The sequence below is a fragment of the Coregonus clupeaformis genome, chromosome 12 (genome assembly GCF_020615455.1).
Source record: "Coregonus clupeaformis isolate EN_2021a chromosome 12, ASM2061545v1, whole genome shotgun sequence".
In the NCBI taxonomy this organism is placed as follows: Eukaryota; Metazoa; Chordata; class Actinopteri; order Salmoniformes; family Salmonidae; genus Coregonus; species Coregonus clupeaformis.
Genome location: NC_059203.1, coordinates 53,579,588 through 53,604,186, shown reverse-complemented (window position 1 = coordinate 53,604,186; position 24,599 = coordinate 53,579,588). Strand labels below are relative to the sequence as shown.

The 24,599-nt window shown below is 43.0% G+C and overlaps 1 protein-coding gene across 1 annotated transcript in view; it reads left to right on the top strand.

Moving 5' to 3' along the window:
* Positions 1–24,599, top strand: part of cdc42 (cell division cycle 42) — a 33,635-nt gene that overhangs the window by 5,966 nt on the left and 3,070 nt on the right. Inside the window, exons 2-5 of the mRNA XM_041891461.1 lie at positions 17,305–17,446; positions 17,546–17,618; positions 18,031–18,140; positions 18,215–18,412. Of these exons, the coding sequence (XP_041747395.1) occupies positions 17,342–17,446; positions 17,546–17,618; positions 18,031–18,140; positions 18,215–18,412 (486 nt within the window). The 5' untranslated portion in view covers positions 17,305–17,341. The remainder of the gene's footprint in view (positions 1–17,304; positions 17,447–17,545; positions 17,619–18,030; positions 18,141–18,214; positions 18,413–24,599) is intronic.

Genomic DNA, 24,599 nt, shown 5'->3' with positions numbered 1-24,599 from the left:
ATTCTAAAATGGATTAAATAGTTTCCCCACCTCATCAATCTACACACAATACCCCACAATTACAAAGCAAAAACTGGTTTTTAGAAATGTTTGCTAATTTATAAAAAATAAAAAACATTAAATTTACATAAGTATTCAGACCCTTCACTCAGTACTTTGTTGAAGCACCTTTGGCAGCGATTACAGCATCGAGTCTTCATGGGTATGACGCTACAAATTTTGCACACCTGCATTTGGGGAGTTTCTCCCATTCTTCTTCTCTGCCGATCCTCTCAAGCTCTGTCAGGTTTGATGGGGAGCGTTGCAGCACAGCTATTTTCAGGTCTATCCAGAGATGTACGATGGGATTCAAGTCCGGGCTCTGGCTGGGCCACTCAAGGACATTCAGAGACTTGTCCTGAAGCCACTCCTGCGTTGTCTTGGCTGTGTGCTTAGGGTCGTTGTCCTGTTGAAAGGTGAACCTTCGCCCCAGTCAGAGGACCTGAGCGCTCTGGAGCTTGGTTTCAACAAGGATCTCTCAGTACTTTGCACCGTTCATCTTTTCCTCGATCCTGTCTCGTCTCCCAGTCCCTGCCGCTGAAAAACATCCCGACAGCATGATGCTGCCACCAACATGCTTCACTGTAGGGATGGTACAAGGTTTCCTCCAGACGTGACACTTAACATTCATTCAATCTTGGTTTCATCAGACCAGAGAATCTTGTTTCTCATGGTCTGAGAGTCCTTTAGGTGCCTTTTGACAAACTCCAAGCGGGCTGTCATGTGCCTTTTACTGAGCACTGGCTTCTGTCTGGCCACTCTACCATAAAGGCCTGATTGGTGGAGTGCTGCAGAGATGGTTGTTCTTCTGGAAGGTTCTCCTATCTCCACAGAGGAACTCTGTGGCTCTGTCAGAGTGACCATCGGGTTCTTGGTCACCTCCCTGACCAAGGCCCTTCTCCCCCGATTGCTCAGTTTGGCCGGGTGGCCAGCTCTAGGAAGAGTCTTGGTGGTTCCAAACTTCTTCCATATAAGAATGGTGGAGGCCACTGTGTTCTTGGGGACCTTCAATGCTGCAGACATTTTATGTATGCACTCACTAACTGTGTAACTGTAAGTCGCTCTGGATAAGAGAGTTTGCTAAATGACTAAAATGTAAATGTACCCTTCCCCAGAACTGTGCCTCGACACAATCCTGTATCTGAGCTCTACAGACAATTCCTTCGACCTCATGGCTTGGTTTTGCTCTGACATGCACTGTCAACTGTGGGTCCTTTGTATAGACGTGTGCCTTTCCAAATCATGTCCAATCAATTGAATTTACCACAGGTGGACTCGAATCAAGTTGTACAAACATCTCAAGGATGATCAATGGAAACAGGATGCACTTAAGTTCAATTTCGAGTCTCATAGCAAAGGGTCTGAATACTTATGTAAATAAGGTATTTCTAAGAACCTGTTTTCACTTTGTCATTATGGAGTGTTGTGAGTAGATTGCTGAGGAAATGTTTTTAATCCATTTTAGAATAAGGCTGTAATGTAACAATGTGGAAAAAGTCAAGGGGTCTGACTACTTTCCCAAGGCTGTATATGTACAGTACCAGTCAAAAGTTTGGACACCTACTCATTCAAGGGTTTCTTTATTTTTACTATTTTCTTTACATTGTAGAATAATAGTGAAGTCCTCAACTATGAAATAACACATATGGAATCATGTAGTAACCAAAAAAGTGTTAAACAAATATATTTGAGATTCATCAAATAGCCACCCTTTGCCTTGATGACAGATTTGCACACTCTTGGTATTCTCTCAACCAGCTTAACCTGGAATGCTTTTCCAACAGTCTTGAAGGAGTTCCCACATATGCTGAGCACTTGTTGGCTGCTTTTCCTTCACTCTGCCGTCCAACTCATCCCAAACCATCTCAATTGGGTTGAGGTCGGGGGATTGTGGAGGCCAGGTCAACTGATGCAGCACACCACCACTCTCCTTCATGGTAAAATATCCCTTACACAGCCTGGAGGTGTGTTGGGTCATTGTCCTGTTGAAAAACAAATGATAGTCCCACTAAGCCCAAACCAGATGGGATGGTGTATCGCTGCAGAATGCTGTGGTAGCCATGCTGGTTAAGTGTGCCTTGAATTCTAAATAAATCACAGACAGTGTCACCAGCAAAGCACACCCTCACCATAACACCACCTCCATGCTTTACGGTGGGAACTACACATGTGGAAATCATCCGTTCACCCACACCGCGTCTCACAAAGACACGGCGGTTGGAACCAAAAATCACAAACTTTGACTCCAGACAAAGGACCAAATATCCACCGGTCTAATGTCCATTGCTTGTGTTTCTTGGCCCAAGCAGGTCTCTTCTTATTGGTGTCCTTTAGTAGTGGTTTCTTTGCAGCAATTCGACCATGAAGGCCTGATTCACACAGTCCCCTCTGAACAGTTGATGTTGAGATGTGTCTGTGACTTGAACTCTGAAGCATTTATTTGGGCTGCAATTTCTGAGGCTGGTAACTCTAATGAACTTATCCTCTGCAGCAGAGGTAATTCTGGGTCTTCCATTCCTGTGGCGGTCCTCATGATAGCCCTTTCATTATAGCGCTTGATGGTTTTTGTGACTGCACTTGAAGAAACGTTCAAAGTTCTTGAAATGTGCCGTATTGACTGACCTTCACGTCTTAAAGTAATGATGGACTGTCGTTTCTCTTTGCTTATTTGATTGGTTCTTGCCATAATATGGTATTTTACCAAAAAGGGCTGTCTTCTGTATACCCCCCCTACCTTGTCACAACACAACTGATTGGTTCAAAAGCATTAAGAAGGAAAGAAATTCCCCAAATTAACTTTTAACAAGGCACACCTGTTAATTGAAATGCATTCCAGGTGACTACCTCATGAAGCTGGTTGAGAGAATGCCAAGAGTGTGCAAAGCTGTCATCAAGGCAAAGGGTGGCTACTTTGAAGAATCTCACATATAAAATATATTTTGATTTAACACTTTGTTTGGTTACTACAAGAAAAAATAAACTTCCTCTCACTGTCAACTGCGTTTATTTTCAGCAAACTTAACATGTGTAAATATTTGTATGATACAGACCAATATTGTCACTGGGGGTTATCCGTGCTTACTCAGGAAGTAAACAAACTCAGCATGGCCGCTGAAAGTTAAAAAAAAAAAATGCATTGATAATGTTTAAGAATTTAAGACCTTTTATTATGCCATGTGATGTGATCACATGCAACACTCTGGTTAGCAGAGCAGATTTTTCACCTAGTCTGCTCAGGGATTCAGACCAGTGACCTTTCGGTTACTGGCCCAACACTCTTAACCACTAGGCTACCTACTGCCAGGAAAATCAGGTTTTTATCTGCACTGGGCCTTTTAAGAGTCCATGTTACTGCAGAAACAGACAACCACAATGCCTGGCAGTCCCGTCTTCAGTCAGCTGTTCACCGTTATGCTGGTTATTTTATTTTCATGACTGTCTTCAACCATAACCCTTTGTTATACGGTCATTGTGCCAGCCCTATTAGGAGTTGTTGGTGGCAGTGTCTGTTATGAGCTGCTGCTGGGTGCTCTGAATCACTTGTGAGTTGTCAGTGAGTGGCTTTGTGAGTTCTAAGCTGTGCGTTGTTGTGATCTAGCTGTGTGTGCCACATGTGTGCTGACTGAGCTGTGCTATGCTGTGCATCACTTCTAAACAGATGACGTTATGCCTCAGCTTAAAGCCGCAGTGACCCACTGTCTGCATGTGGAGCGCGAGGGGGAGGGGAAGGCTGGCTGGTCAGTGGGCGAATGGAGGGAGAGCAATAGAGGGAGGGGGGGTGTAAAGGGTCGTCTGTCACACTGTTAATGCAGCTTGGCTGAGGATTCAGCCTGTTTCCCTGGGCTAGAGGACAGCCTGGCTCTCAAAGGGAGAGAGTGAGAATTTAGGCTAATTCAAATGTGTTGTGCCAATAACCTCAGACAGTCTAGTACTCTGTGCGTGTGTGGATATGAGCAATTGATTTGCTGCTGATGTTAGTGTGCTAATGAAAAGCGTAATTTAGGCCTAGCTGTCAAATCAGTGTCTTACGTTTAGTTTGATCCGGGTTTTTTTCTCTAAAAGAAAACTGTCGTTGCTTACTGGTTTCCTCACAGTTTCTCTCTGTGTGTACTGATCCGCCTCCAGTAAAACAAATGTCAGCCATATTGTGACCTTGGTCTTGTTCAGTCTATGGGTACAGAGTAGATGGTTAAACTAAAGATAAGTGTGAGCTGAGAGGGATGTGCTGGATCAGTGTGAGGTGTGTGTGTGTGTTTAAAAAAAATATTTTCTAGCCTCACAAAACCCAGCGTTCTCCCTCTCACTGACCGAGCCCATTTATCTATGCCAGCAGCCCAGCTCTGCTGTATGTGTGACCCTGCACAGCCCTGCTGTGTATGTGTGGAGAACACTACTCTATTTAAACGACCCAAATGTCCTTCCCTCTGTCTGCAGTTCTCTCCATTAGGGCAGTGTCTGGAGGTGTGATGTATAGTTACTGTACAGGCCCCTGTCCTTTCCCATCACCCAGATCTATCAGATGAGTGGATAAGTAATATTCCTGATGCGCCATTCAACCCATTTGAAGGCTATTGAAGCCATCCCCATAATGCAGAAGGGTTTGTCCTGGGAAAGGTGTTGTTTTACAGACCGGGCCTGCCTTGGCTATGGAACCAGAGATGTCTTGGTGTTGGCCCTTCTATAGTCACTGTTGCACTCCTTAACCAAAATGTATTTCTCACTGTACTGAGACGTGGTGTCTGTGGCTAGATAAAGATGATGAGAGGGGGACAGAGCGTGTGTGTGTGTGTGTGTGTGTGTGTAATTAAAGCAGTGTTTATGTAATGAGCAAGTGTGTAATGACCGGGAGAGAAGGTGTGTGTGTAATGAGAGATGGAGTGTGTATTCAGAGAGGTTGTGTGTGAGGGTAGCGAAATAGAGGGAGGGAGATGGTGTCTGTTGTTTTAATAGAGGTAGGTACAGTGGGGAGAACAAGTGTTTGATGCACTGCCAATTTTGCAGGTTTTCCTACTTACAAAGCATGTAGAGGTCTGTAATTTTTTATCATAGGTACACTTCAACTGTAAGAGACGGAATCTAAAACAAAAATCCAGAAAATCACATTGTATGATTTTTAAAGTAATTAATTTGCATTTTATTGTATGACATAAGTATTTGATACATCAGAAAAGCAGAACTTAATATTTGGTACAGAAACCTTTGTTTGCAATTACAGAGATCATATGTTTCCTGTAGGTCTTGACCAGGTTTGCACACACTGCAGCAGGGATTTTGGCCCACTCCTCCATACCTTCTCCAGATCCTTCAGGTTTCGGGGCTGTCGCTGGGCAATACGGACTTTCAGCTCCCTCCAAAGATTTTCAATTGGGTTCAGGTCTGGAGACTGGCTAGGCCACTCCAGGACCTTGAGATGCTTCTTACAGAGCCACTCCTTAGTTGCCCTGGCTGTGTGTTTGGGGTCGTTGTCATGCTGGAAGACCCAGCCACGACCCATCTTCAATGCTCTTACTGAGGGAAGGAGGTTGTTGGCCAAGATCTCGCGATACATGGCCCCATCCATCCTCCCCTCAATACGGTGCAGTCGTCCTGTCCCCTTTGCAGAAAAGCATCCCCAAAGAATGATGTTTCCACCTCCATGCTTCACAGTTGGGATGGTGTTCTTGGGGTTGTACTCATCCTTCTTCCTCCAAACACAGCGAGTGGAGTTTAGACCAAAAAGCTCTATTTTTGTCTGTTCAGACCACATGACCTTCTCCCATTCCTCCTCTGGATCATCCAGATGGTCATTGGCAAACTTCAGACGGGCCTGGACATGCGCTGGCTTGAGCAGGGGGACCTTGCGTGCGCTGCAGGATTTTAATCCATGATGGCGTAGTGTGTTACTAATGGTTTTCTTTGAGACTGTGGTCCCAGCTCTCTTCAGGTCATTGACCACGTCCTGCCGTGTAGTTCTGGGCTGATCCCTCACCTTCCGCATGATCATTGATGCCCCACGAGGTGAGATCTTGCATGGAGCCCCAGACCGAGGGTGATTGACCGTCATCTTGAACTTCTTCCATTTTCTAATAATTGCGCCAACAGTTGTTGCCTTCTCACCAAGCTGCTTGCCTATTGTCCTGTAGCCCATCCCAGCCTTGTGCAGGTCTACAATTTTATCCCTGATGTCCTTACACAGCTCTCTGGTCTTGGCCATTGTGGAGAGGTTGGAGTCTGTTTGATTGAGTGTGTGGACAGGTGTCTTTTATACAGGTAACAAGTTCAAACAGGTGCAGTTAATACAGGTAATGAGTGGAGAACAGGAGGGCTTCTTAAAGAAAAACTAACAGGTCTGTGAGAGCCGGAATTCTTACTGGTTGGTAGGTGATCAAATACTTATGTCATGCAATAAAATGCAAATTAATTACTTTAAAATCATACAATGTGATTTTCTGGATTTTTGTTTTAGATTCCGTCTCTCACAGTTGAAGTGTACCTATGATAAAAATGACAGACCTCTACATGCTTTGTAAGTAGGAAAACCTGCAAAATCGGCAGTGTATCAAATACTTGTTCTCCCCACTGTAGTTTGTGTGTAACAAGCATGAGTGGTTGTTCAGAAGAAAATGGAGGGGGTGTTGTGTAATATAGGCTTGGGTGGTATCCAAATTGTCATACCTTCATACCAATCTTGTGCCATACCGGGATATTTGGTAATACCTGCACTGAACACAAGGGGCGCCATTTTCAAATCCCACTCCGCCTTTGTGATCCAAAAGTTAGCAATGCTAATAAGTACATGTCAAATCCCATAGAGAATGCTAATTCAATGCTAACGAGCGCATTGGGAACATTTTATACAATCTCTGACCTAAACTATTTTCAGGATCGTAATCTCAGCTCATAAAGTTATACAAGTAACACAAACATGTTACTCACAGTTTGCTGCACACACAAAATAAATATTAAAAAACAAGGCTCTTGATCCGGGAGAGGATTCTCTGCTGTCATAATGCGAAGCTTGATTTTTGGAAGAACCTAACCACTTAGCTAGATGGCTAACTAGCTACTAAATTAGCAAACCAAATGCACAACTACAGAGCGTTTAGCACATTTTAGACAGTTAACTTAATAGTTAAGATATCTAGCTGGCAAACATTTGGTTGTGAATTCCATACTGTAACTAAATCACCTGGCGCGTGCTGAATAAAAGTAAGTGACTCACAAGGCTCTGGTCACTTACCAGTAATCCCCAGTCACAATGACAAGTGTCATAATTAAAAATTGTGACCGGTGAAATGAAGAACATGATCTTTATCTCCTAGCGTATTGCACAAGTTGACTTCAGATATTTACTTAAAGTAGCTACAAATATTCAAATTGATAAAACAATTCTAAGAAATAGTTTCAACTGTATTGACTGTATTGAAAAACCATCTTGTGGCTATTTCCAAATACCCCGGTATACACCCAAGCTTAGTTTAATAGTGACTGGCAGGTAGGGATGGGGATTTGAAATAATTTGACTATTCGAATAGTATCATTACTTTTTGTGAGAGATTCCCCCCAAAAAAATGTGTAAGTATCTTTTTAAACTGAGCACTACCGCGCGAAGGAGGGAGGCTTGTGCACTATTGCTACAGCTGCGGAGGGTATTGGTCGGTGTGTGTGTGTGGCGAGCAGACGGAGAGAGAGAGAGACTCTAAGGGAACTTGGCTACTACCAAGACTAGCTAACTCGTAGCAACCACAATGTTTATCATCCCATATAACAGTGCCTGTCTTGAGTGGAGTAGCCTAGAGAAGCTAGCTAATTGAGGCCACATGCTGTGCTTTCTTCCCAATCCCATTCAGATAAAACAACAGCCTACCTGTTGGGTTGCTCATTGTAGCCTACTCCTTCTCATTTCGCGAACTTTTAATTCTGTAATTGTATTGCATTAGTGAACTCACTCCACTTTCTACACATTGAGCCTCTTTTCCGCTTTGATTGGCCAACATAAACAACAAGCTACACATGTGAAGGCAACCGGTCATCTACCTGTCTTTTTTATGGGGCACGCGGAGCTAGTCAAAGTTTGTTTTATTAAATTAATAATTTATAATAATTTATAATGGTATATCCTTATGTAAGAATCACCTTTTTCACAAAAATGAATACTACAAGTATTTGAATACTAACATCCGTTCAGATATTTAAATAACTGTGCACATCCCAACTGGCAGGCAGACTCCATGTTATCTGCAATAGTCAAGCAGAGCTCTGTCTCACCTTTTTAACTGGGTGAACATCAGCACATCATGATCCCAACTTGTCGTCTTCTACAACTCTGGTTCTCGCGTTCATTTAGGGGACATTATGCTGTCACTACCTCAGTTGCAGTCCAACCACAGTGCTTGGCATGAATGCGAATGAAGACAATTGACAGTGTTTTCCACTAGTGCCAGCAGTTGGCTATACAGCCGATTTAGTCATTTTCAGCCGGGTACTTTTTCTACTTAAATTATTTAGGATACTTTTCAGTTCGCTAGTCTGAAAAAAGTCTGCAGAGCCCTCTTCATCTGGAATGAACGATATGCATCTTCTAGCAAGCTATTGATATGAGAGGTGCCTGTCAGTCACAAAGTGAGGGATGACAGGGAACACTGCTGGTTTGTCTGCTGTCTATCCAGCCTCTCTGTACCTGGGTGTGTGTTGTGTGAGCTGTGGTTGCAGTCAAATTTCTAAACTGAGGGAGAACGCATTCATTTGCACGTCCCATATAATGTGAATGAATTTGCACATCCCATATAATGTGGTAATGGTGAGTCGAAATCCGCTTAGCCTATTTGTTTTCTGGCACATGTATTTTATTTTGTGTGCAGAATCTGACATTAACGATGGCCCGCCGTGGCCAGTGGATCTCGTCAGTCACTGGCCTGATAGGGCCAGTACCTTTTTCAGTGCCTTTTTCCATTCCAGTTCAACATTTACCTTGGCCCGGTTTCCCGATAGTGATGGAATTTAGGCTTACGAGTGTTTTTTAACGATATCTTTCCTACAACCGCCGAAGATGAAACATGCGTTTCCCCAAAACACCAAGCAGAGAGAATGTTCGCTAAGTGCGTCGATACTGATAGGATCGAAAAAAACTGACTGCTTGCTCGGATCAGCTTTCTACATTCAAATCTTACCTTAACGTTAGAATTATTTCATAATACTGACGACGGATCTACTCCTAGAGAGATTACCAGCCACGGCTGCAAATATTGACGCGGCTTATTCTAAGCACTGATTTTGGCACATTGCGCACATGTTAGGCTACACGTCATTAAATATATTGTGACAAATTAGACAGTAGCCTACAAGTAGCAAAATATAACTAAATTGAGTAGCAAAATATAACAATTGATTGAACATTAAATGTATTTCAATATGATTGAAATAGGCCTATAGCCTATACGGTTTATATTTTAATGCAGTCATTTCGGTTTTGATTTTAAGTACATTTTTATACGTCGCTTGTTTATCAATTGCAAAGGCATTGTCGACTATTTGTAGTCAGCTTTGTGCTGAAGTTATCAGCGGTCACAGACGGATAAACCATGTGTTTATGATTAGCGGAGGTTTGTGTATAAAGTGACGCTGGTGCGCAAAAAAGCAACTAACGACACACTTAGCTGTTCTAAGTTAGTTTCCAAACATTTTCAAGTGCAACATTAATAACAATGGTTTTGGGAAACCGCTTGGAGATTTAAAGATTGCTCCTACGAAGGTTCCAACAATGAACTTAGCCTTAAGATGCTTTTGGGTAACCGGGCCCTGCTCTATCGTCTACGGTTGAAGACTATGCGCGTGAATGTCATGCTATTTGTATTTGAGCAATATGATTGGCTGTTCATTCAAGCACAATCACGCTCCCGCGAGTCAACTTCTCCAGCAGTACATAAGTTGATGCCTTCACACCGCACACACGAGCTGTCGAGCAAAAATAAGCGCCCATCAATCTACTCGCTGAGCTTATTTATTTTAGGGTAAGTGATTTACAAATGTAAACCTTTAATAGTGAACATGCTAGCAATATGCTGGCTACTGTTGATAGTCTGCAAAAAGAAAGCTACAAAAGACACCTAGCATTCGTCTTGGTTAGCCTACTGTAGCCATATCTATCTCTTTTGGAACTTTTGTCTTAAAGGGGCAGCATCCTATTTTCAAATCTTGTCAAAATGACATACTTTAGAAACAAATAAATGCAATTAAAACAATGCAAGTGCTTGTCAAATTATGAATGAGACACTGATGAAGTGTGTACAGCCTGCGCAAAAAAACTAAGCAGAGCTCATGCCTTTCATGTGACTTTTCAAATCATCATTAGTCATGCAGCCTAAGAATGTATAAAAAATCAAAACATATAGCCCAACATTTGTATCAGAACTAAAGTTAAATTAACTCTAAATTAAGCATATAGGAGTACCGGTTTCTTTGTTAACCGCTCAACACAGAATAGCTGCATGTGCGCACTCCCTCAAATCGTTTGGAGAAAATATTCTTTCTATTTTATTCAGCTTTGTTCAATTGTATTCTTGATACTATAAAATAATTTGATGGAATTCTAAGCAAACCTTGTCTGCTAAATGAACTAGTGTAGCCCAGAACCATATGGCATAGCCAGATCAGGGCCTAACATAAGGACAACTCAGAGTATGCTATTCTGTTCTTCTGAAGTAGACGATATTTTCTTCATATGTTTCTTTAGACCTGTCTAAAATATATAATGGATTTATTGTGATTGTGTAGGCTATATTACATGGATTTATTAGACTTTTTAAAATGTAGATGTTTCATATGCAGCTACGGAGTGGTGGCGCATAGGTTATTTTCCTGTGTTTTGATTGACGAACAGCAAGCTTGACTACATTATAAAAGGTGTGGAACTGACTGAATAGAGTAAATCTCCTATATCCCTTTGCTATTCATAAATCATACAACGTTGTTATGTCCAGGGTATCGCATCGGGACAAGTAAGCTAAAGATCTTGTTTGTATTTTCAATATGAAGTCCATCAGGACTTGCCAGACAGTGACGTTGAAGTGAGTGACTTGTCAGTAGCCTACCGAATTGCATCAGTAAGAGAGCTGTTCATTTAGCTCCCTAATTTGCATAATGGTAGGCTTTTTGGCGATTATCTGCAGATTAAATTATGAAAACATTTGATGAAGATGGTGAATCTTCCTCAATGCAGGAACAATATGTAGGCTAGTGGAGAGAGCTTCACTCTGGACCAAAATATGAAAGAAAACGATTAATTTTTTTTTTAAAGCTAATGATACTTGAATGGTATTTTCAAAGATATCAATATAGGTGTACTGATTTTAATCAGTGTTGACAATGGAGTGTTGCTTTCTGTCTAGCAAAGCCCATGTTTAACACCTGCTTCATTCTTCAATCATACCTGTATTGCAGATACAGTGCATTCGGAAAGTATTCAGACCTCTTCACTTTTTCCACATTTTGTTACGTTACAGCCTTATTCTAAAATGGATTACATGTTTTTTTCCCCCTCATCAATCTACACACAATACCCCATAATAACAAAGCAAAAACTGGTATTTAGACATTTTTGCAAATGTGTGTATGTGTATATGTGTGTGTATATATGTATATATGAAAAATATCTGATTTACATAAGTATTCAGACCCTTTACTCAGTACTTTGTTGAAGCACCTTTGGCAGCGATTACAGCCTTGAGTCTTCTTGGGTATGACGCTAAAAGCTTGGCACACATGTATTTGGGGAGTTTCTCCCATTCTTCTCTGCAAATTCTCGCAAGCTCTGTCTGGTTAGATGGGGACTGTCACTGCACAGCTATTGTCAGTTCTCTCTAGAGATGTTCGATTGGGTTCAAGTCCGGGCTCAGGCTGGGCCACTCAAGGACATTGAGACTTGTCCTGAAGGCACTCCTGCGTTGTCTTTGCTGTGTGCTTAGGGTCGTTGTCCTGTTGGAAGGTGAACCTTCGCCCCAGTCAGAGGACCTGAGCGCTCTGGAGCAGGTTTTCATCAAGGATCTCTCTGTACTTTGCTCCGTTCATCTTTCCGTCGATCCAGACTTGTCTCCCAGTCCCGGCCGCTGAAAAACATCCCCACAGCATGATGCTGCCACCACCATGCTTCACCGTAGGGGTGGTGCCAGGTTTCCTCCAGACCTGACGCTTGGCATTCAGGCCAAAGAGTTCAATCTTTGTTTCATCAGACCAGAGAATCTTTGCTTTAGTTGCCTTTTGGCAAACTCCAAGTTGGCTGTCATGTGCCTTTTTACTGAAGAGTGGCTTCCGCCTGGCCACTCTACCATAAAGGCCTGATTTTGGTGGAGTGCTGCAGAGATGGTTGACCTTCTGGAAGGTTCTCCCATCTCCACAGAGGAACTCTGGAGCTCTGTCAGAGTGACCATCGGGCTCTTGGTCACGTCCCTGACCAAGGCCCTTCTTCCCCAATTGCTCAGTTTGGCCGGACAGCCAGCTCTAGGAAGAGTCTTGGTGGTTCCAAACTTCTTCGATTTAAGAGTGATGTAGGCCACCGTGTTCTTGGGGACCTTCAGTGCTGCAGAACTGTTTGGTACACAATCCTGTCGAAGCTCTACAGACAATTCCTTCAACCTCATTGCTTGGTTTTTGCTTTGACATGCACTGTCAACTGTGGGACCTTATATAGACAGGTGTGTACCTTTCCAAATCATGTCCAATCAATTGAATTTACCACAGGTGGACTCAAGTTGTAGAAACATCTCAAGGATGATCAATGGAAACAGGATGCACCTGAGCTCAATTTCGAGTCTCATAGCAAAGGGTCTGAATTCTTATGTAAATCAGGTATTTGTTTTATTTTTAATACATTTGAAAAATATTCTAAAAACCTGTTTTTGCTTTGCCATTATGGGGTATTGTGTGTAGATTGAGGGGGGAGGGGGGAACAATTTAAATCATTTTAGAATACGGCTGTAACATAACAAAATTTACATTTTACATTTACATTTTACATTTAAGTCATTTAGCAGACGCTCTTATCCAGAGCGACTTACAGGAGCAATTAGGGTTAAGTGCCTTGCTCAAGGGCACATTTACGTCATTTAGCAGACGCTCTAGTCCAGAGCGACTCACAAATTGATGCATTCACCCCTATAGCCAGTGGGATAACCACTTTACAATTTTTTTTGGGGGGGGTAGAAGGATTACTTTATCCTATCCCAGGTATTCCTTAAAGAGGTGGGGTTTCAAATGTCTCCGGAAGGTGGTGAGCGACTCCGCTGTGTGTGGGGGGGGTAGAAGGATTACTTTATCCTATCCCAGGTATTCCTTAAAGAGGTGGGGTTTCAAATGTCTCCGGAAGGTGGTGAGTGACTCCGCTGTGGGGGGTAGAAGGATTACTTTATCCTATCCCAGGTATTCCTTAAAGAGGTGGGGTTTCAAATGTCTCCGGAAGGTGGTGAGCGACTCCGCTGTGTGTGTGGGGGGGTAGAAGGATTGCTTTATCCTATCCCAGGTATTCCTTAAAGAGGTGGGGTTTCAAATGTCTCCGGAAGGTGGTGAGTGACTCCGCTGTGGGGGGTAGAAGGATTACTTTATCCTATCCCAGGTATTCCTTAAAGAGGTGGGGTTTCAAATGTCTCCGGAAGGTGGTGAGCGACTCCGCTGTGTGTGTGGGGGGGGTAGAAGGATTGCTTTATCCTATCCCAGGTATTCCTTAAAGAGGTGGGGTTTCAAATGTCTCCGGAAGGTGGTGAGTGACTCCGCTGTGGGGGGGTAGAAGGATTACTTTATCCTATCCCAGGTATTCCTTAAAGAGGTGGGGTTTCAAATGTCTCCGGAAGGTGGTGAGCGACTCCGCTGTGTGTGTGGGGGGTAGAAGGATTGCTTTATCCTATCCCAGGTATTCCTTAAAGAGGTGGGGTTTCAAATGTCTCCGGAAGGTGGTGAGTCTTAAATCCAGTATTCCTTAAAGAGGTGGGGTTTCAAATGTCTCGGAAGGTGGTGACGACTCCGCTGTGTGTGTGGGGGGGGGGTAGAAGGATTGCTTTATCCTATCCCAGGTATTCCTTAAAGAGGTGGGGTTTCAAATGTCTCCGGAAGGTGGTGAGTGACTCCGCTGTCCTGGCGTCGTGAGGGAGCTTGTTCCACCATTGGGGTGCCAGAGCAGCGAACAGTTTTGACTGGGCTGAGCGGGAAGAGGTCTGAATACTTTCCGAATGCACTGTAGCTGAGAAAGTGCTTCTTAAAAGGAAGCTTAACCACTACGGGATCGGTGTCCCATATACGGGACTGTTGAGCTAACGTGCGCTAATGTGATTAGCATGACTGTTGTAAGTAACAGCAAACTTTCCAGGACAATAACATGTCTTATAAAGCTTAAATTCTGGTTAATCAAACGGCACTGTTCAATTTACAGTAGCTATTACAATGAAGAAATACCATGCTATTGTTTGAGGAGAGTGCACAACAACAAAAAACGTATCACGGCAACTGGTTTGATACATTCAAAAAAGTATTTAGTCAGCCACCAATTGTGCAAGTTCTCCCACTTAAAAAGATGAGAGACCTGTCATTTTCATCATAGATACACGTCAACTATGACAGACAAATTGAGGAGAAACATTTCCAGAAAATCACATTGTAGAATTTTTTATGAATTTATTTGCAAATTATGGTGGAAAATAAGTATTTGGTCACCTACAAACAAGCAAGATTTCTGGCTCTCACAGACCTGTAACTTCTTCTTTAAGAGGCTCCTCTGTCCTCCACTCGTTACCTGTATTAATGGCACCTGTTTGAACTTGTTATCAGTATAAAAGACACCTGTCCACAACCTCAAACAGTCACACTCCAAACTCCACTATGGCCAAGACCAAAGAGCTGTCAAAGGACACCAGAAACAAAACTGTAGACCTGCACCAGGCTGGGAAGACTGAATCTGCAATAGGTAAGCAGCTTGGTTTGAAGAAATCAACTGTGGGAGCAATTATTAGGAAATGGAAGACATACAAGACCACTGATAATCTCCCTCGATCTGGGGCTCCACGCAAGATCTCACCCCGTGGTGTCAAAATGATCACAAGAACGGTGAGCAAAAATCCCAGAACCACACGGGGGACCTAGTGAATGACCTGCAGAGAGCTGGGACCAAAGTAACAAAGCCTACCATCAGTAACACACTACGCCGCCAGGGACTCAAATCCTGCAGTGCCAGACGTGTCCCCTGCTTAAGCCAGTACATGTCCAGGCCCGTCTGAAGTTTGCTAGAGTGCATTTGGATGATCCAGAAGAGGATTGGGAGAATGTCATATGGTCAGATGAAACCAAAATAGAACTTTTTTGGTAAAAACTCAACTCGTCGTGTTTGGAGGACAAAGAGTGCTGAGTTGCATCCAAAGAACACCATACCTACTGTGAAGCATGGGGGTGGAAACATCATGCTTTGGGGCTGTTTTTCTGCAAAGGGACCAGGACGACTGATCCGTGTAAAGGAAAGAATGAATGGGGCCATGTATCGTGAGATTTTGAGTGAAAACCTCCTTCCATCAGCAAGGGCATTGAAGATGAAACGTGGCTGGGTCTTTCTGCATGACAATGATCCCAAACACACCGCCCGGGCAACGAAGGAGTGGCTTCGTAGGAAGCATTTCAAGGTCCTGGAGTGGCCTAGCCAGTCTCCAGATCTCAACCCCATAGAAAATCTTTGGAGGGAGTTGAAAGTCCGTGTTGCCCAGCGACAGCCCCAAAACATCACTGCTCTAGAGGAGATCTGCATGGAGGAATGGGCCAAAATACCAGCAACAGTGTGTGAAAACCTTGTGAAGACTTACAGAAAATGTTTGACCTGTATCATTGCCAACAAAGGGTATATAACAAATTATTGAGAAACTTTTGTTATTGACCAAATACTTTTTTCCACCATAATTTGCAAATAAATTCATAAAAAATCCTACAATGTGATTTTCTGGATTTTTTTTCCTCATTTTGTCTGTCATAGTTGACATGTACCTATGATGAACATTACAGGCCTCTCTCATCTTTTTAAGTGGGAGAACTTGCACAATTGGTGGCTGACTAAATGCTTTTTTCCCCCACTGTAAATAATGTACCTTCAGTAATCTTGCTCTGATTTGTCATCCTAAGGGTCCCAGAGATAAAATGTAGTGTAGTTTTGTTTGATAAAATCAATTTTTATATTCAAATGTAGGAACTGGTTTCTACAGTTTGAACCCCTGCTGTCTCTGGCTCCTCACCCACCACGCCTGGCCATCTAGATGTGTGAAAATTAGTGTATAAGCTAATGATCCATCATGTATGGCATTCCTGGGAGTGTGTAAATATTTTGTATTACCATATCATGTTTGTATGTTCTCTATAGTTATGTACTTGAAAATGTATCAATTCAGCACATTTGGGCAGACTTGATACAAAATAGTCCAGTATTGCAATGCTTCACTGGATCAATTTGAAACTTTGCATACACACTGCTGCCATCTAGTGGCCAACATCTAAATTGCGCCTAAACTGCAATATTATATTGTGGCCTTTCTCCTGCATTTGAAAGATGATGGAACAAAAATAAATATAAAATGCATGTCTTTTTTTGTTTGTATTATCTTATACCAGATCTAATGTGTTAAATTGTCCTACATTAATTTCACATTTCCACAAACTTCAAAGTGTTTCCTTTCAAATGGTATCAAGAATATGCATATCCTTGCTTCAGGCCCTGAGATAAAGGCAGTTAGATTTGGGTATGTCATTTTAGGCGAAAATTGAAAAAAAAGGGTCCGATCCTTAAGATGTTAAAGCCTGTGTAAGTCAGCAGACTCTTACAGGATTCTTTAAAGGCCCAGTGCAGCCAAAACAAATGTGTTCCTTTTTTATATCATATTGTAAAACAGCAGATGAAACTAACACTGTAAATGTGTGATAAAAAATAAAAATTATCAGTGTTATTTCCTGATAGTTGCTGGTTGAAAATACAATCTAGCATTAGAATGTACCAGAGGCCACTAAACTAGAGCTTGTTCGGTCAAAAAAACGTAATACCCCTCCCCCCAGCCCGGGGGAGCCTGGCCGGCTACTTTTTCTATTTGGCTGGCTACTCCATGTGCTTGTGGAAAACATTGCAATTGAATTTTCATTGAAGTTTAATCTTATTTTAGAATAGTTTCAACAGGGTGCTCAGGAGTGCTCATGTTAGCCTGTCGTTTTGACACTACTAGCTATCCCAACGGCTCTAAATCTGACTGTCACTAATCTTTCTCTCCCCCTTTCTCTCAGGATCTTGAATGAGTAAAGAGGATTCTAAAGCACAGCTATGCAGACGATCAAATGTGTTGTGGTGGGGGATGGAGCTGTGGGTAAAACCTGTCTGCTCATCTCCTACACCACTAACAAATTCCCCTCTGAATACGTACCCACGGTAAGTACCTTATGTTCACACTCACACTCACACTGACACTCACTCAGTCTCTAACCCCCTCCCTGTCTCTCTCTCTCTCGCTCTCTCTTTGTGTTGCAGGTGTTTGACAACTATGCTGTAACTGTAATGATAGGAGGGGAGCCCTACACCCTGGGCTTGTTTGACACTGCAGGTACAGTATGCTCATCTTCAGTGCCCTGTCTCATCGTGTGTGTTGTGCTGATGAGTAAGGGTAGCTAGGTTCACTAAGCAGTAGTAAAGGGACTGGTATTGTTACAGAAACAGCCTCCCATCAGCTGTATTCCACACGTGTGTCCTTGCTATTTTAGACTGGAGTGTGTCCTGGTTTCTATACAGTGGAGAGTTTTGGCTCTGCCTCAGTCTGCTCAGAGACACACCCTGCCTTCTCTGGACAGCCTGAATGCTGATGCTAAAGTCCCTTAGTGTGTGTGTGTCTGTGTGTGCGTATTTGTGTCGGTGTGTGCATGGAAGTGCTTGTGTGTTTAGAGTGTACTTAACAAAAGTTTAAACCCATGTTGCGTTCCAGGTGTGTGTGTGTGTAACGTTGTGTGTTTTCTCTCCAGGTCAGGAGGACTACGACAGGTTACGGCCTCTGAGTTATCCCCAGACAGACGTCTTCCTTGTCTGTTTCTCCGTCGTATCCCCCTCCTCCTTCGAAAACGTCAAAGAAAAGGTGGGTCTCCTCTCATCCTCTTCTCTCCTCCTTCCCATATCACTCACACACACTCTAACCCATGTGTGTTCCAGTGGGTACCAGAGATCACCCATCACTGTCCAAAGACCCCGTTCCTGTTGGTGGGGACTCAGATAGATCTGCGAGATGACCCATCCACCATAGAAAAGCTGGCCAAGAACAAGCAGAAGCCCATCACTCCTGAAACGGCAGAGAAACTGGCCAGAGACCTCAAGGCCGTCAAATACGTGGAGTGCTCAGCTCTCACGCAGGTAAGACCACAGACTCGCATGCAAACCCACACACGATCCCCACACAGCTACGAGCAGAGAGAGAGATGCGTACGCAACACGCCCTAGCCTAGCACATAGGGGTGTAACGATCCATCTACTACATCGATGTATCGATTTATATTCCTATGATCCAACTACATCGATCTGTGCTCGGCGAGTTGGCCTTTTGGACAACATATATCAATCTAACATCGTTTTAAAATGTAATAAATCGATTGTATCGATACTAGGAAATAACCCATTGGATTTAAGCACGTCAGACTTTATATGGATGTTTTTTCTTAGCACTTTTAATGATAAAGGCTTTAAACATTACTCGATTCAGTCTGCCTATCCGTGACGTCATCGCCCCGCGCCAGCAGCAGCGCAAAGGCGCAAAGACAACAAAACATAGCATGGTGGACGACAGAGGAGAAGCCGACGAGCGAGAAATTATCAAGCCACCATTGCGGTCCTTACAAGAAACAGGAATCTAGGAAACTTCACCCGCACTGTCCAGTATCCAGGTATTTATTTCAGTCACACTGGTTGAATTTTTGGCTAAAAGGTTACTGAATCAATTTCAAGTCACTGAATCGTTTCGGATCGTATCGTTCTAAATGAACCAATATCGTCCTTGAATCGTATCGACAACCACGAATCGTAATACAAATCGAATCTTTGTTAAAACGAATCGTTACACCCCTACTAGCACATGTAAGTCACTTCCACACACACACAAACATTGTCTTCACCGAGGTAAGACAGCCTGAGACACTCCCACACGTCTTCACTCAATCTTGAAATGACACATGCCACCTGCAGGTAAGTGTTCTCTCTGCTCAGCTGAATAGATGCCCTATCTGTTAAATGCTTCATATCATCTGTCACGGCTCAAAGAAACAAGAAAGTGGAGGAGACTGCATGCTCTGGTCTGTGTGTTCATCTGATACGTTGTGTTTGATCTACCCAGACCTTTATGGAACAGGAGGTACGAGTACCCTGGAACCACATGGTCTCTGATTCAAGTCCCACTCTGGCTGTTCCCTTTGAATCGCTACAGTTGTAGAAACAGTGGTGAAATCTGTCAATATGTATATCGTTTTGCGATAAGTATTGATCCACGTATATGGCCTAGCCTGACTGAAGTGTTTAGTAGCTGCTGTCTGCAGTCTATCAGTTGTTGGGCTCATTCAGGAAGCGCAATATTCTGTTTTAAGTTTTTTGTAGGTGTTGTTTTACGCCCAAAATTCAACATTTCCATCAGCTTGTGGTACAGGGGTCTGCTTGAGCTGCACCAACAACAAACATAGAACTCTTGGCAGTCAAACAAAGCGTATTGGCAAACAGTATGTTATAATAACGGGCTGTCCTTCACCCTGTTGAGCTCATAAGAGATAGATGTCCATTTCTAAGATGGAAAGAGAAGGAGAAAAGCTATCACCTCCATCTCAGACGGCCATCTTGTGTCTGATGGTGTTACTCAGTGGGAGTTGGGCTGTACTGTGTCTGGAAACAATGGGCCCAAGTGAATGTGAGCTGTGGCCCAGTTTAGTTTAGGTCCCCTGCTCCCTCCCCATCTTGTCTTTCTTTCTCTCCTACACTGGCCTGGCGTCTTGCCGCCTTCCTTCCTCTCTCTAGACCAGCTTCCACTGGTGTAACAGATGCTGATGCAATATCCTGTTTCCTGTGTGACTGACTGGCTCCCCTGTAGGCACAACAGAAGTTTCCCCTAACCACTGGACCTGGGTCAGATGTTTTATCCACATGATGGTGAAGGTTGGAACAGGGGGAGGTAGGGTAATCTGATCCTAGATCTGTGGGTCAGGGAAACTTCTATCTCAAGCTCTTCAGCTCCTATTTCGCAGGGTGGTATCTCTCTAGTCTAGAGGCTTCCTCTCCTCATCTCCTCTACCACCTTTAATGTTTTACAGTAGATCCATCTTCTAATCCTCTCTCTAGTCTCCTAATGCTCTGTCCTTAGAATTTCTAAACAATGTTGCCTGCACTCCTCTCTCTTTCTCCCACCCTCACTCGCCCTCATCTGTATTTTGCCCTTTCAATTACTTCTTGCCTCTACTGCTATCTCTCCTCCACTGCCTCTTTCGCACTCCTCTTCTCTTCTCTCTGCTCATCTCCCCCCTCTTTCTCTCTCTGTTTGCTGTGCTAACTGTGATGTCATTTTCTCCCCTCCCCTTTGTCGTTATAGCGAGGGCTGAAGAATGTATTTGATGAAGCTATCCTAGCCGCCCTAGAGCCACCAGAGACGCAAAGAAAGAGGAAGTGCTGTATATTCTAAAGTTTCCCCTCCTCCTTTCTCTCCAATTGTCTGCTGTTAACTTTTAGTTTAAACCTGTCGTTGTTTTACCCAATCAACCCAGCACCTCTTAAAGCAATCCCCTGTATCCACTCCCCCTTTACGACAGTGTTACTTTCTAGTGTGTGCCATGGCTCTTCCTTCCCTCCCTTTTTTGTTTACTTGTCCTCATGGGCCTTATTGTGCCTGAAGGACTGTGTCCGTTGCTCATGTGTTTTCTCAGATGTAACTGCTAATATTGGACTTGGTTTGGTTAATCCCATCACTTATCTTCCCTGGGCAAATCTCAAATGACATCCTGTTACCTATAGAGTGGGCAAAGTAGTGTACTTTGTGGGAATTGGGATGTGATTTGAGACACAGCCCATGTCTCTCTTCTCCTTTGGTTAGTGTTTCTCCTCCTCCTCCCCATGTTATGATATTTTTTTGGAGAGTCCAGATCGAAGGGAGTGTCTTATTTACTTGGCTCCACAGCATTGTGATTTAAGCACCAATTCTACGAGCTTACATGATTCCTAATGTTCATGTATTTTTTGTACTACTACTGATGTATGACAAAGACTAAGGTCTGACCATAATTTACATTTAGGGCTGTCTAGTGCCTGAGCGACATACAGAGACTTTGACTATTACGGTTTCAACCAAAAAGCATTACAACAATGCTCTTCCAGTAAATCACGGCAGCCATGTTGGAACCTTTTGGGCAGTACTGACCGATGAAAGACCATGGAGTTAAACCATTTTTTCAAAACAAACTTGTAAAGGCGACCATTAGAGCTAGAACCCAAATAGTAGGGGTGTAACTGTACACGTATTCGTACTGAACCGTTTGGCACGAGAACCTCGGTTCCGTCCGCACTGTGAACACGAATGAATACATCAAGTATATTTACAAAATAAAACCCTAGGCCTATAGGCTATGCCTACGCTGCGTTGTAGGCATATGCATCTTAAGTAAATCTGAGCTGAAAAAAACATTTGTCTTCCATTAAATCAACTAAAGCTTATGCGCACGTTGTAATAAAAATTATAATCTTAATTGCCACATTTCAAACTGTCCTTTTTGTGAGGCACAGCCAGGAACTAATTGGGTACGATGGCGAGTGGTGTGGTCGATTTAAAACCGAATTGGAGGATCCTCCATCATTTAAATCTCCAGTGTGGGAACATTTTGGCTTCCCAGTAGATTACAACAGCGTTGGACAGAGATAAAACGTTAACGGTATGTCGCCACGCTCAACGAGAATATCCTATACAGCTGCCAACACCTCAAATACAGTGGCTTGCGAAAGTATTCACCCCCCTTGGCATTTTTCCTATTTTGTTGCCTTACAACCTGGAATTAAATAATGTTGGGCGTTTATAATTTGATTTACACAACATGCCTACCACTTTGAAGATGCAAAATATTTTTGGGGGGTGAAAAACAAGAAATAAGACAAAGAAACTGAACTTGAGCGTGCATAACTATTCACCCCCCCCCCCAAAGTCAATACATTGTAGAGCCACCTTTTGCAGCAATTTCAGCTGCAAGTCTCTTGGTGTATGTCTCTACGCTTGGCACAGCTAGCCACTGGGATTTCTGCCCATTCTTCAAGGCAGAACTGCTCCAGCTCCTTCAAGTTGGATGGGTTCCGCTGGTGTACAGCAATCTTTAAGTCATACCACAGATTCTCAATTGGATTGAGGTCTGGGCTTTGACTAGGCCATTCCAAGACATTTAAATGTTTCCCCTTAAACCACTCGAGTGTTGCTTTAGCAGTATGCTTAGGGTCATTGTCCTGCTGGAAGGTGAACCTCCGTCCCAGTCTCAAATCTCTGGAAGACTGAAACAGGTTTCCCTCAAGAATTTCCCTGTATTTAGCGCTGTTAATCATTCCTTCAATTCTGACCAGTTTCCCAGTCCCTGCCGATGGAAAAACATCCCCACAGCATGATGCTGCCACCACCATGCTTCACTGTGGGGATGGTGTTCTCGGGGTGATGAGAGGTGTTGGGTTTGCGCCAGACATAGCGTTTTCCTTGATTGCCAAAAAGCTCAATTTTAGTCTAATCTGACCAGAGTACCTTCTTCCATATGTTTGGGGAGTATTCCACAAACGTGTTTGCTTATTTATTTCTTTAAGCAATGGCTTTTTTCAGGCCACTCTTCCGTAAAGCCCAGTGTACGGCTTAAATTGGTCATATGGACAGATACTCCAATCTCAGCTGTGGAGCTTTGCAGCTCCTTCAGGGTTATCTTTGGTCTCTTTGTTGCCTCTCTGATTAATGCCCTCCTTGCCTGGTCTGTGAGTTTTGGTGGGCGGCCCTCTCTTGGCAGGTTTGTGGTGCCATATTCTTTCCATTTTTTAATAATGGATTTAATGGTGCTGTTCAAAGTTTCTGATCTTTTTTTATAACCCAACCCTGATCTGTACTTCTCCACAACTTTGTCCCTGACCTGTTTGGAGAGCTCCTTAGTCTTCATGGTGCCGCTTGCTTGGTGGTGCCCCTTGCTTAGTGGTGTTGCAGACTCTGTGGCCTTTCAGAACAGGTGTGTGTATATATATATATATATATATATATATATATATATATATATATATATATATATATATATATATACATACTGAGATCATGTGACACTTAGATTGCACACAGGTGGACTTTATTTAACTAATTATGTGACTTATGAAGGTAATTGGTTGCACCAGATCTTATTTAGGGGCTTCATAGCAAAGGGGGTGAATACATATGCACACACCACTTTTCCGTTATTAATTTTGTATAATTTCACTTCACCAATTTTGACTATTTTGTGTATGTCCATTAAAAATCAATTTAAATTACAGGTTGTAATGCAACAAAATAGGAAAAACGCCAAGGGGGATGAATACTATTTCTAGGCACTGTATGTTGACACATTTACACCGACATCACCACAGTGTATACCGGAGCAAGACTGAAACACAAACAAAAAACAACATCTTATCCCTTCTGCATTCAAGCAACCCTTGGCAGCTGATTCTGACCAGCCCAAAGAAATTACAAGAGCGATAGGTAGGCTATGTTTTTTTTACAGTCTTTAGTTTATAGCCGTGGATATGCACCCATTCTCGGTGGTTGAGAATAGTTTTTTTTTGCAGCTCCATGAAAGTGCTCGAGACACGTTACCAACTTCCCTTTTGCACCGATTTCAGCAAATGTGTAGTACCCGCTCTATATAAGCAAACCAAAGCCGACGTTTTCAATGAATTGGCCAATGCACCCTGTGTTGCGCTTACTTAACGGCCCTCAAACTGGTAATTACCAGTGGGGAAACTCGTCTATCATCCTGAGCACCCACTTCTCCCACATGGTGACCTCTGACGTCACCTACTAATGAAATGACCTCTAACTGCATTTTCGGCAGTTAAATGCAACAACAAAGCATTATTTATAAAGTGCAATCTATTCATGTGGTTTTTGAACTCTAAAATATGTTTACAAGAATGATCGCTGTACTTTTAGTTTATGGTTGACACAGATTATTGACCATAATCCAATCGGCGTTTCTCAAGTTCAAATCACATGAATGCATCCAACTTATATTTACGACTTCACAACGGGTTAATTCACACCTCCCACATGGTTAAAAACGCAGCATCAGAGTGGAAACTTGAGACCCCTAACAAAACAATCCAGTCACAACAAACAAATCAAGGAATATTGTGATTGCTGAACGTTGTGAATGGCATTTAATTTTCCCGCTGTACCGCAACCAAACCGTGACCCCAAAACCACAATATGTACCGAACCGTGGGGTTGGTGAACCGTTACACCCCTACCAAATAGTCATCCTGAATGGAAACCTCAGAGGCAGCACCATGGCATCCAGCTCTAAAACTGGCC